Source organism: Capra hircus, chromosome 1, assembly GCF_001704415.2.
Source record: "Capra hircus breed San Clemente chromosome 1, ASM170441v1, whole genome shotgun sequence".
In the NCBI taxonomy this organism is placed as follows: domain Eukaryota; kingdom Metazoa; phylum Chordata; class Mammalia; order Artiodactyla; family Bovidae; genus Capra; species Capra hircus.
The window spans coordinates 70149012-70163314 of record NC_030808.1 but is presented as its reverse complement, the minus strand read 5'-3'; the positions used below and the strand labels follow the sequence as shown (position 1 = coordinate 70163314).

The 14303-nt window shown below is 40.2% G+C and overlaps 1 protein-coding gene across 3 annotated transcripts in view; it reads right to left on the bottom strand.

Moving 5' to 3' along the window:
* Nucleotides 1-13050, bottom strand: part of RUBCN (RUN and cysteine rich domain containing beclin 1 interacting protein) — a 52127-nt gene extending 39077 nt beyond the window's left edge. For 2 of the 3 annotated variants that reach the window (XM_005675055.2, XM_005675057.2), the window contains exon 1: nt 12782-13026. In XM_005675055.2, coding sequence (XP_005675112.1) covers nt 12782-12846 — 65 coding nt within the window. In that variant the 5' untranslated portion in view covers nt 12847-13026. Of the gene's footprint in view, nt 1-12781 lie in introns of all 3 variants that reach the window. The other variant, XM_005675056.2, reaches the window with a different exon arrangement.

The following is a 14303-nucleotide window of genomic DNA, read 5'->3' as shown; positions in this document are numbered from 1 at the left end:
CAGAATGCTCTACATTATGCCCCTAAAACTGACTTATAACTTTGTACCTTTGGACCATTTCACCCATCTTCCCCACCCCCTCATCCCTTGCCTCTGGTAATCAATCTGTTCTCTGTTTCTATGGGTTTCGGGGATTTCACATATAAGTGAGATAATACTTATTTGCCATTCTCTGTCTGATTTATTTCACTTAGCATAATGTCCACTCCTCATGCTGTTAAAAATGGCTAGATTTCCTTCTTTATGGCTGAATAATATTCCCGTGTGTGTGTGTGTGTGTGTGTGTGTGTGTGTGGCATTTTCTTTATCAATTCATCTATCAGTGGACACTTAGGTTGCTTCCATGTCTTGGCTATTTTAAATAATACTGCAATGAAAATGGGGATGCAGATATCTTTAAGAAATAGTGATTTTGTTTCCTTGGGATATATATATATATACTCAGAAGGAGAACTGCTGGATCATATGCCAGTTCTACCTTTAATATCCTGAGGGATTTCCATACTGTTTTTCAAAGTGGTTGCCCTAGTCTACAATCCCACCAACAACCCCCTAGGGTCTCTTTTTCTCCACATCCTCACCAACACTTGTTGTCTCTTGACTTTTAAATGCTAGCCCTTCTAACAGGTGTGAGATGACACTCTGGTTTTGATTTGCATTTCCCTCATGACTGGTCGTGTGGAGCACTTTCTCACGTACCTGTTGGCCATTCCCCTGTTCTATTTCTAAACCAGTCCTGAAAGATATTTCAAGGTAACCAAGATGCACACAGGACTGAGGTGGTCATTAAAAGGCCATTTATTGTTGTACTGTAAGAAACTGCCATCACAGAGGCCAACTGACTGCCAACTTTTGCTTCAGTGATTCTCCATCTCCTATGCTTCCTCAGGGTTAATCTGGCCTGTTCTGACTGGCACAATTCCAGTAGGTTACAATCAAGTTATGCAGGCCTGAGAGCCAGTCTGGTTCCTCAAGTGACTCTGCATATCTGTGTTCTGACTCATTCTATATTGATCTTACTAGTTTAACCATCAAAGAACATCATCATAAATCCTGCACGTAGACAGTAAGTACCCTAAATCCTAGGGCTTTGATCCCAAAATTTTACAAAAAGCACTGAAACTCTAGAACCCTTGATCATTCGGATTTATTAACAATTTCTGGATGAACTAAAGAACTTTTCTTCCCCAACATGAATTGTCCCTGAGATACCAAAGCTACAGAAGAAGAATGAGGCTCTTACCCTAAGATGTACCAAATCATCTATATTTGGTACATGCTCATATAGAGATAAAAGTAAACTTAAACAATTTTATTTATATAATCAGTCTCTTCAGTGTCTTTGTCTTTTTTAGGATCCTTTTTCCTAATAATATTGTTTTCATTTTCAGAGAGTTAAAATACTAAATTCAACTGAAGCCCATACATAGTGGCTGGATTAATCCATTCGTATTTGAATCTTAGATGTCAACAGATCACCATAGGAAGTAAAATATTCCTCCTCATCACTGACCCAGATTGTTAGCAACTGAGGTCAGTCTTTCCTAAACTAAACCTGTTTGGTAATAATTATTTGAATGGTATCCTGCAGTCACATGTAACCTCATCTGGGCACAAGCAAGGACTAGCTTAGGCTCAAAGCAGTCCTTTGTAAGGCCACTTCTGTAAGTATACAGAGTGCTCTTCTTTTTTTAAAATATTTATTTATTTGGCTGCATCGGGTCTTAGCTGCAGCGTGCAGGGCTTAGTTGCCTCAAGGCATAAGGGATCTTAGTTCCCCGAGTCTCCTGCATTGCAAGGGGGATTCTTAACCACTGGACCACCAGGAAAGTCCCACAAACTGCTCTTCTTTAATCACCATAAATTAAAAGCAAGTCTTTCTAAGCATCTCACCCTATGTCAAGGAAGAACTAGGCCCAAGTGGCAAGGGACAGTATAATCCATCTCTACTTGAATTATTTTTATCAACAAACAGCAAAGCCAATTGCAGAATAAAGTTCTATCTATTTTCTTTTCAGAGGATTTTGACTACATTCTTTGAAAAGGAACAGAAATTACTTAAGCAACTCAAATAAGGATACCCAAGAAAAACAGTTTCCCTAAATGCCAACTTAGTCTTAAGCATGCCAAATCCAATTAAAAGTGACACTCAGGTTAAAACAGTAAAGTTATATGTAAATGCTATTTTTCAAAGAAGTGTTATACCATATATCAATATAAAACTAATCACTAACAATAAGTGAAATCAATAGTAAATAGTACTGTGCAACTGTAAAATGAGATTCAGTGCAGGAAATATATATTGGTATATCTTCTACATTCAGTGCTCTATTTAGTGGTAAAAAGAAACAGCTTCAACTTAACAGCATGCGAGTTGTCTGGATTGGAATGTGGTATCTACTTGAGACCAGAGTTGAAGGTCAGGCTATCCCAAGTCAGATAATGATCTGATCCCTGAAATGCGAGGAGGAGAGGTATGTGACATCCATGTGTGGAACACCATGAAACCAGTAAAACGTTTTATTAGGAAGAGTTTCCAAAGCTAATGAAAGTATGTAAAAGTATAAAAAGCAGAATGTAAAATTATACTTGTGATCTCAACATACATATACTAAGAGATACAGTGATATGTTAATAGTGTTTACTTTTGGTTACATAAGGGGAACGTAGAGAAGAGAGGAGCTATTTCCGCCTTCTGTCGGGCTAGCAATTAATGAAAGGTCAATAATATGTACCAAGTTTGCAAACAAGAAGCTGGAAAGGACCATAAAGGATTTTTTAAATACTTAAGTATCAAAGATGCCTTATGCTGACAGACTGTGGTCAGGCAAGCACCTAGGACTTTTAATGCCAGAAAGCATTTCCTGGAAAGAAGCAATGGATTCATTCTTAAAGCAAGGAAAAACATAATTAGGGAAGTAAGTATCGTAACACTGCTGCTGCTGCTGCTGCTGCTGCTAAGTCTGCTTCAGTCGTGTCCGACTCTGTGCGACCCCAAAGATGGCAGCCCACCAGGCTCCGCCGCCCCTGGGATTCTCCAGGCAAGAACACTGGAGTGGGTTGCCATTTCCTTCTCCATAACACTGAGGTAGCAAGAAATTACAATGTTTAGTTTGCAGTTAACTTTCTTCTTATCTGGCTCTATATTTTCTGTTTTTAATTATTATGATTATTTTTTAATTTTCTATGCTTTTATTTTTACAACAATAAATCTACTTTTTCAGGCAAAGTTATTACTACTTTTTTTTCTGTTGAGAAATATACATGAGACACAGGACAAAGTCCCTAACAAGTGTTCTCTAAATAGTGTCTGAACAAATATCTAGGCAGTAGAAATGAGACAGATCAACTAGTTCATATTATCTACAAATGGCTATTTTAAAATGATTTTCATCTAAAATGTCCTTATATAGTTTCAAATTCCATATAGTTGCTTACATCCATCTAAAAAATGAATCTACCTTGTGATAACATATTTCAGGAGGAATTTTACCATCTTGATGATACAGAGACATGAGGACTAAATGATGGTATAGTTAGAGAATTTTCAGCTATTTCAACAATGTTATCAGAGTTTTGATTAATGGACCAATGTCAGCCTGGAGATTGTATTTCCAGTGACAAGCCATCACAATATTGTAATTATCCTGCAATTAAATAAATAAATAAAATTTAAAATGTCTATCATAGATTCTTCTTTCTCAAAGTTTATTTAAATAATTGGAATGAAGACTTAGATACATTGTGTTCATAGAAGATACAGAATTGAGAGATATATATGAAAACATTGGACCCATCAAATCACTATGGGATAAGACCAACACAATGAAGTTTAATAGTCACACACACAATGCAAAGTAAGATATGCAAGTATGTAGTCTTGCATTTTGGTTAATAATATCAACTAGAAGTATACATCTCAAGATTATCTCTTTTTTAAAAACTGAGCTCTGTACTAATAAAAATTAAAAACTGATATTTATTAATAAACATGTTTGTTATACAGTCATTTATAAAAGTAAATATTCAAAAGAGAAAAGTACTCTAATCATGATACAGTCACTTAATGAAATACCATGCATCATTAAAATGAAACTTACAGAGAGAGTTTTCAATAACATGGTAAGATGCTTGCTGCTGCTAAGTCACTTCAGTCATGTCCGACTCTGTGCGACCCCATAGATGGCAGCCCACTAGGCTCCTCCGCCCATAGGATTTTCCAGGCAAGAGTACTGGAGTGGGGTGCCATTGTCTTCTCCGGGTGTTTTTAATTATATAGTATTTAACTTGTAGAGCATGTAGTTAAATATTTATATGATGCTTTTTAAATAAATAATATGCTTATAGAAAAAAGACACTTGACTTTATTATACAGCTCTCAGCTCTAAGGCACTTAGGAGAACCTAACCACTGGTAGTCCCATCCCTTTAGTGGCTGATAGCAAAATCTCAAAGTCTAGGAGGGAAGCTCAATGTCTAGGAATCCTAATGTCTAGGACGCAAGCTATGTAACTTTATACCTACTCAACAAATGCTTTATTAATCATACTATATTTTAATGACATCAAATTTCTTTAATTTTAACAATGAGTAGATTTAACAAAAGGAAGGAAAATCCCTTATGTCAGAAACCTAACCACCAATGACATGGAAACTCCTTAGTTTAAAAATTCTCCATCCTGCTCAGTACTTCTCAATTTGAAGACAGTCTCTACCACACCCCTATTGCAAACATGCTAACCTCATGCCTACTCCCATGACTTTATTCATGGAGACCTTTCCACTTGGAATGATTCTCCTCTTGTCCCAATTAGGGATTAAGGTTCAGCTCTAGTTCAGTCTTTTCCCAAGAAGTTCTAAATAATCTGACCTGTTGCAAATTTTTTGTTAGAAACTCCATAATATATGCTGTCACTGTATCATTCCTCCTAATATTAATCCTTAAAAAAAATTATTTACTGGTATATGGTTGATTTCCTTAAGGAAAAGGACCATGTTTTTTCTATTTCTTTTCTATTTTCTATTTTAATACGCAGACAGAAAATGTCTTCAGTGGAAAGAGAATAAGCTTCATGGTCAGGCCAGCCTGAATGTGAATCCTAGCTCCGCACAAACCAGCTGTGCAAGTCACTAAACTCCTTAAGTTTCAGTTCCCTTATCTGTAAAACAGATAGAACAGCTGATTAACAAAGGATAATCTACAGAAAGTACCACCATCAAACAGATAACAGTAGTATTACTTTGCTTTTCCTTTGAACTTTCATTGCATAAATCTAATGTTAATGTTCAGCTGCTAAGTGTTGTCCAACTTTTTGCGACCCGCATGGACTGAAGCATGCCAGGCTTCTCTGTCCTTCACTATCTCCCAGAGTTTGCTCAAACTCATGTCCATTGAGTTGGTGATGCCATCCAACCATCTCATCCTCTGTTGTCCCCTTCTCCTCCTGCCTTCAACCTTTCCCAGTATCAGGCTCTTTTCCAGTGAGTCAGCTCTTTGCATCAGGTGGCCAAAATATTGGAGTTTCAGCTTCAGCATCAGTCCTTCCAATGAATATTCAGGACTGATTTCCTTTAGGATTGACTGGTTGGATCTCCTTGCAGTCCAAGGGACTCTCAAGAGTCTTCTCTAACACCACAGTTCAAAAGCATCAATTCTTCGGCACTCAGCTCTCTTTATAGTCCAACTCTCACTTTAATATGTGACTACTGGAAAAAACCATAGCTTTGACTAGATGGACCTTTGTTGGCAAAGTAATGTCTCTGCTTTTTAATATGCTGTCTAGGTTTGTCATAGCTTTTCTTCCAAGGAGCAAGCATCTTTTAATTTCATGGCTGCAGTCACCATCTGCAGTGATTTTGGAGCCCCCCCAAATAAAGTCTCTCACTTTATTTATTTATGTTTCCATTGTTCCTCCATCTATTTGCCACGATAAGCCTTCTTAGCATAAATCTCATAAACCCAATTTTTTTAATCAGAAGGGGTACCTAGTACAAAGCTTTCTTACCCATTCTGCTTCAGAGAAAATTCTGGGATTGGACAGTTTGTAACATAATTAGGACTAGTTACAGTGCTCAATGTCCAGAGAATATCTTAACTGCCTTTAAACCAGGGCCAAATCTCTTCTTAGTACAGATTCCAACGCCCTGTTTATGTTCATGGTGCTCTCACTGAAGCAGGATAGCCAGAAAGACTTCCTCAATATTGGATGATCTTGTATACAAGAGACTCAAATCTGCTTACTGAATAGAATGAAAGACAACAGAGTTCATTTGGTGAGACACATAAGAAAGCCGAACTCATTACCCTACAGTTACATCTTAGGTTGTCTGAGTAGAAGAGTGCTTCACAAGTAAGATACACTAGTGCATACACCAGCACTCCAACAGCAAAGGCAAAGGAGGAAAGATACTGCCTCAGTCACCTCAGTTTTAGGGAGTTTTAAAGTAAAAGATAACCATCATTAGAATGAAAACTGGTGCTTCCAAGGTGGCATTAGTGGTAAAGAATCCACCTGCCAACTCGAGAGACGAAAGAGAGACTCTCTCTCTTGACCCCTGGATCAAGAAGATTCCCTGGAGTAGGAAAAGGCACTCTACTCCAGCATTCTTGCCTGAAAAATTCCACGGGCAGAGGAGCCTGGTGGGCTACAGTTCATGGGGTTGCAAAGAGTAAACACGACTGAGCATGAGCATGAGAACTAAAACTAAACTATTTCAAAAATTGCTAAGGAAAGAAAACAGCAGGAGAACATTATAAAAATCAGTTTTAAAAAGTGACAGAATTAAGACTCGAGATGAGATAAAAATAAGTATCAATGGAATAAATGCAACCATTTCAAATAAAACAGCCAATCAAATAAAAAAAGTAGGAGGAAACTATATTAATATCTAGGTTGAATTCAAGGCAAGAATATTTAAAAAGACAAAGAAGGAATAACAAAGATACAGCTCTCATTCGTTCTTATGAATCTAATAACATGGCCTCAAAACATATCAAGCAAAACAACACACAAAAAACAAAAACTGCAGAAAAGAAAAAGAAAAACGGGAACAGAAAAGAAAAAACAACGGTAATGGGAGATCATGAAAACTAAAAGTAAAAAATGATTAGAAGAGCTGAATACTCTATGATTAATAAAGTTGTTCTGTTACATCTGGAAAACTACATCCTGAGGAACACTTTTTAAAAGGACATCCAGAACAGTCACAGAAACTGGCCTTGTACTAAGGCACACACACAAAAGTCAACAGATTCTCAAAAGTAGATGTAGTATAACTATATTCTTTGACTAGAAAACAATAAAACATTGAACAAATAACAAAAGTAGAACAAACGGGGGGGAACCCTCGGAAAATTTAAAACTCTCAAAGGACTCTCTAGGAGGTTAGGAGGCAAAAATAAAATAATCTTGAAGTGACTGAAGAGGTGAAGGTGGTGAAGAGGAATGGCATTATGACTCTTATTGCTTTCTTCTCAAAAGTATCTTATGATAAAAATTTTCTCTCCTCCTAATCTCTCCTCCTCTCCCCTCCTCATCTCCTCCTAATCTCCTCCTACTACAAGTGAGCCTGATCCAGAGGAACTAAAAACATGTAAGCGTGCTGCAGTTCATTCCTGAAAAAACGCAGATTTAAATCCACAGCAGCGTTGTTCAACTGAACTTTCTGTGATGCTGAAAATGTTCTCTATCTCTACTGTCCAGTATGGCAGCCACTAGCCACTGTGGCCATTAAGCACTTGAAGTCTGTGCAGTGTGACTAAAAAGCCAAAATTTTAAAATTTTATTTAATTTTAACTAATTTAGACATAAATCGGAGAAGGCAATGGCACCCCACTCCAGTGCTCTTGCCTGGAAAATCCCATGGACGGAGGAACCTGGTGGGCTGCAGTCCATGGGGTTGCGAAGAGTCGGACACAACTGAGCAACTTCACTTTCACTTCTCACTTTCATGCATTGGAGAAGGAAATGGCAACCCACTCCAGTGTTCTTGCCTGGAGAATCTCAGGGATGGGGGAGCCTGGTGGGCTGCCGTCTATGGGGTCGCACAGAGTCGGACATGACTAAAGTGACTTAGCAGCAGCGGCAGCAGACATAAATCACCTCAGTGGCTCTCATGTGGGACAGAGCTGGTCTATAAACACCAAGGTAGGTTGTTTATGGAGGAAAGATTACAAAACAAAATAAAAAACAGAAAAAAAACCTCCATTTATGGAAGAAGTGATAAAGTAGCTATAAAAAGCAGAAACAGCTGTGGGGATGGCAGATACTGAGAAAAGCTTCAGCTTATGGTCTGTGCTGTCAGCTGATACACCTCCTGCTCCTGGGTTCTGACAATAGAATTTCCCCCTAAAGCTTCAGAGTTATGTTTCTGTGGGGCAGAGGTGTGTACAAATAATTGGACTAGCAGTATGGATTGCCCCCAAATCATGTGATCCACTTGCTTTACCATCAGTGCTATATAAACTTTTAGAGTATGGTCAAAGGAAAAATGGAAAGAAAGAGAAGAAATAGAAAACGAAAATTAACATGAAAATGTGAAAAATGAATAAAGAGGAAGGGGGAAAAAAGAGGCCCTTTCAATAGCAATAGTACCAATAACACCTGCCCGACCATAAGAAGCGTGACCGAATTGTTACTGTTTTCATTCCCTGTGCAAATATTCAATGAATACCAATTATATGCCAGGCACTGTGGTAGGCACCAGGCTTATGATAGTTAAAGAAGAACAGTCCTCAGCTCTCAGGGTATTCAGAGTGCAATGGGGGAAATGGGCACTCCTTTAAAAAAAAAATGCTATAGCGTGAGAAGTACTGTAATAAGAGAGACGGAAAAGGTCAGGTCAATGATGCCTTCTAAAGGAGCATTATTTAAAGGACGACTAAGAGCTCTCCAGGCAGAGGAGGTAATGCAGGGAATGTAGAGGAGCAGGAATCAGAATGGTGAGGAAGGGGATGTAAGAGTGAGTGAGCGTCATAGTTTTGTAACTGGAAACTTCATATTGAATACCAGAAAAAGTTCTGACTTTCTATTTTCAGTGAGGAATCACTTACATTTCTGAGCAAAATACTATAGTAACTTTGCTTCTGGAAAAATTATGTTGGTAACGATGTGGAGGCCATCTGGAATTGAGGGACTGGATTCAGACTGGGAGCTTAGTCAGGAGGCTACTGGGAGAATCCACAATGAGAAATAATAAAGGCCTTATTTTGTTTACATCTACCCAGAATTCATGCCTCTTTCTTTTGGGATCAAAATACTGATTTTTCACAGGGAAATCAACCCTCTGGCACTTGACCCGGTCCATGAAGTACCACGAAAGGTATGCCAGGATCCAAGGTTGGGCAGACAACTTAGGCCTCATGGAGCAACATATTTCATACCCTGATTACAAGAACAGTAACATTAAAAAAAAAAAAACAAACAGTAACATAAGTCAGTCCAAAACTTTTCACTTTTGCTATACCTACTGGCATTGCTGTTTTCCTTTTTTGGATGGATTGTTAAACTTGAAGTTGCCAAGGGTTATCCTGCAGAAAAAAACTGCTGAGAATGAAGTCAACACATCAGAAAAAATAGCACACAGACAGGGACAAATTTTTGTTTAAGCACCTACATTTGCCCATTCCTAAAACAATATAAGCCAATATATTTAGAAATGGAGGGGAAAAAAGCTTCAGGAGAAAAATCAGAAACAGAACTCACTGGACCTAGGGACTACTTGGATATGGCAAATGAAGGAGAGGGAAGTACCAAATTTCACTTAGGTTTCTGGCTTGGCTAACTGAATGGAAAACCCTATTAACTGAGACAGAGGACAGAGGAGGAACAGGTTTTGGTCAATGAAATGAGCTCAGTTTGGAGATACTAAAAAGTATCTTACTACTTGAATTCTGACTATCTGAATCACTAAACCAGGAAAACTTTGTAAGTAGTTGCATTCCAAGATCAGAAGGAGATGGCATAGTCCAAGTCAGCTGAGGGTAACACAACAATGCTAGAAGAACCATTCCTATTACGGTTCAGTAGTTTCACCAGACACCCTCCAAACAATTGGTATTTAGGAAAGTCTAGGAAAAGTGAAGTATCATCCCTAAGCACTAGAGCATTTTTCTAGTGATTACTAGCTAGATGGAAAGCAATAGGGGAATCTATGACATTCCACTCCAAGGATGAAGTTAAAAGCTGGGCCAAGTGACTTCCCTGGTGGTCCAGTGGTTAAGAATTTGCCTTGCAACGCAGTGGACTTGAGTTCTATTCCTGGTCGGGGAACTAAGGTTCCACATGCCACCAAGCAACTAAGCTTGTGCGCTGCAACTACTGAGCCCAGGTGCCACAACTAGAGAGTCTGTGCATCACAATGAAAGATCCCATTTGCCCCAACTAAGATTGGATGCAGTCAAATAAATAAATATATTAAAAAAAAATTCTGGGCCAACACCCCAGTCCCCAGTTTGTTCAATTTGGATAGAGAAACCATGGAAGGAGGAAGCACAAGCAATAATATCATTGCAAACAGCAACTGGAAGAATACATGCTCATCTTATTTCAAGAAAACTGGGGAGGGGAAGGAAGTAGACATTTTCTGTGCTCAGTACATATCAGCACTCTCTGAGGAGCTTTTTTCACATTATCTTACTGAATCCTCACCAGTCAGGAAGGCATCATTCTTCCCATTCAGGCTGGATAAGTCAAGTTAAGCAGTAGAGCTAGAATTCAAATGCAGCTCTACCTGGCTATAAACTTATGCACATTTCACTCCATCAACTGCTTTCAGAATATAATTTTATCTTTCATATATTTAAAAAAATGATGCCATCTCATCAAGAAGATGTCTTCTGAACTGGGTGTTTTATTGGCCAAAGAAAGGTTAAGTTTGCAGTGATCCAGCCACAATGCCTCAATTCTCAGGCACAAGTCATGTATTTTATTTACCATTTGACTACCCAGAACTAAAGAGGCCATCGGTGCCACGAAGTCCCATTAAATAAATTATTCTAAGTTCACTAATCACCAACAGAGAGTAGGCTATGTTAACATTAAGAGTGATTTCATGAGGATAATCCCAATGCTGAAATTAAGTTTTGACTAAAGTTCATTGGTAAAGAAGCAAGCATGGAAAGAATAATAGAAAAAGATACCTGCAAAGGAGAAGCCTTAGTAACGTTAATGACAGGCAAAGAATGCTACAAAATTTATTACCTTATACATTTCTTTGTCCCAGCAGATTAGAACAGTGAGAGGTAGTATAGCACAGATACCAGAAGTAGAGCCTGCCTGAATCCCAGTCCCACCAAGGATTTACTGTGTGACCTTGGCAAATTATTTATCCTGTCTATGTCTTAGCTGCCTCACCTGTCAAATGGTGATAATATAGTACCTATCTCACCCAGCTGTTATGAGGATTTAATAACACTTGTAAGGCTCTTAAGCAATGCCTGGCATGTAGTAAATAAGTATTTGTTAAATACATTAAATAAATAAATAACTCAGCTGGGAGGAAATCTCAATTTCCAACCTAGCCTCTCCTACATGAACTGGTAGAGGAAAATAAAAATAATCCTAAAATTTGTTTAGAAAGTATATAAGACTTTTTACAAGAAGCATCTGGAGGAAGAATAAAGAGCCAAATATACATAAGCAGAAACTGAAACATGGAAAAGGGAAGTAGGCTCTTCAGTTTCACTGAACACATCATTCACAGATCTCATGCAGTAACCCCAAGTCCTGTCATCCTAGGTTTTGTACAGCAGGCCACAGGCAGGTAAAAGAGGAGTCACTCTTTAAAATAGCCAGGTCTTCACCTATGTACAAAATCTCATTAATTTTCCCCTGTTGATATTTTTTCAGAGGTAAATATTTCAGTCTTTGGATTCTAGCTGCTCCGGAGACTCTAACCACATCTGAATGTTTTTAAAAGTCAAGAAGGACTTCCTTAAGCCACATTCCTGCTCTATCCTGTCCATTCCAGATTCTTAAGAGGTTAAGACCAGAGTTATTAATGAAGCAACACCTACACAGAAGTACAGCTGGAGCCCAAGCCAACATTCAGCTTTTGTAATTTCTAGAAGGTAAGAACTTGATAGCAGTTTCATATAAATAAATGGGAAATCGCTCAGCTGCAATGTGGGTAAGGAGTGACGGGTTTAAATACAGGGAGGTCCTGTCACTGTCTGACAGGGATCCAGCATTGACAAAGGGCACGCACGCAATCGCTAGTCTCATTAGCAAGCCCTCACTCCCATTCCACTGCCTTTACAATCGCCCACTTTCACCCACAGGCCCTCCTTCACGCCTTCCTCCTCACACTCATTTTGCGTAAGCTTCTGTCTAGGCCACTCACAATGCCTAACCTTTGCTCCCAGAAATTCTTACTTCAACCTTCTTAACACTGGCCTGAACCGCTGTCACCGCAAGTTTCGGCCGGGGCACCCACCCTGTCCCCTACTGCTATCTATAGACTCTGGCCTATGAAATCTCACCACAGCACCTCTCAATGTCCACCTCCTCCCCAGAAGCAGCCCTCGGTCTGAATTTTACCCACTACTGCACGCCCTCCACCGCCCCCCGCCCTCAACATAGCCTATCCTCCCTCCTTCTCTCTCCCTAAGCCCGTTCCCTCGTCCGCCCGATCTAACCTCCCCGTCTCTCGTTTCAGAATTTCTTCCCAAACAAGTCGCCCACAACAGCAGTCCTCCTGTCCGTCTCCTCGTGCTCTGGGAGCCTTCCCAAGCCTCTCCCGGCTTCAGCGCATCCATCCGCGCGCGACTTTCCCCAGCTCACCTGCTCTCCTCCGGCAAGCCCTCCTCGCAGCCGCCAAGCTCCATTCCCGCGCCCTCTGGCCGCATCCGGGGCTGCGACGTCGCCTCTTAAGAGAGGCGTCCCTGTCGCTTCGCCCCTCAGGGCTCCCAGAGCCCCTCGGGAATCAAGGAGGCACCCACGGCAGGTGGGCTCAGAGGGATGCACTACGGCCGGGTGACGGCAGCAGCATTGATTGCTGCCTCAGCCTCGGTTTCTATCCCTTCCACCCCCCCACTTCCGGCTCTGAGAACTACAATTCCCAGCAAGCACTTCGAAGGCCCAGCCGCTACCGGCATGCACCGCCCTATCCAATCCGAAGCTGCGCTCGCCGCAGACTTCAGACCCTGGCTGCTAGCTTTCCCTAGTGCACCTCACGGGCAGTACGGACCTGAAACGTAAAGCTGCGGTAGTCTCCAGAGTTCCTACTGGAGTGGACCCTTACACACGCCTGTCACACTTCACCCTTGGGGCCAAACTCGGTCAGAGGTCTAGACTCGAAAATAACGCTGGTCTTAATCCAAGAACGGTTAACCTCACTTCAGCCTACCCAGGTTTAACATCTGTTGGTGGTGTTTGGGGTCGTCAACAATTTTAATATAGAACTCACAAACTCAGAAGAGCTCAGGTTGCTTTGGTGTCACAAAGGAAGAGCAGGAGGGAAAGGCTTTACGGAAAGGTTTCCTGGAGGACTGATGTCAGAGCAATTTTTTAGGATGAGTATGACAACCTAGAGAAAGGAAGAGAAGGTAAACAGGAAGCACAGACATGAGGAATTTGGTTTGGAAACAGCTGATTCTGAGTAGTAATCAGAGCTGGGAAGAGGTGAGGGACAGAATGGTGTGAGTGAGCAGGCAGACAAGATCATGAAGCCATTCTGAGTTTGGATTTTATCCTGAGAACAATGAGCAAATCAAGAAGTGATTCGATCAAACCTGCTTAGAAAGCTATTTTTTGACAATGTGGAGAAGTAATGGGTATGTACTATGTTGGAGAGAAGGGATATGAGAAGAGTTTGGGCGTCCCTATAGAGGCCAAGCAGGTAATGCCTTGAGTGAAGTGAGCCAGTTGTAGGAGAAGGGCTGAAACTGAACTGGACTGTCCATACTTCCTCCAAGAAGGAAAGTCTCAGCTATGGTTGAATGTTTGAAAATATTCTGAGTTTCTAGTAAAACTGGAATCTGCCTTTTAAGTAAAATTTCCAATTTTTAAAATATTGGCCACATTTTTTTTTAAAGTGTGAAAGTTGTTTGTTAGTCGGCTAAGTCATATCTTATTCTTGTGACCCCATGAACTATATAGCCTGCAGGGGTCCTCTGTTCATGGGATTTCTCAGGAAAGAATACCAGAGTGGGTTGCCATTTTGTTCTGCAGGGGATCTTCCCAACCCAAGGATGGAACCTGGGCCTTCAGCGCTGCAAGTGGAGTCTTTACCTCTATGCCACCAAGGAGGCCAATGTAAATAATACACAGGCCAAGAAAAAAAAAGTCCACAGGATATATGTAC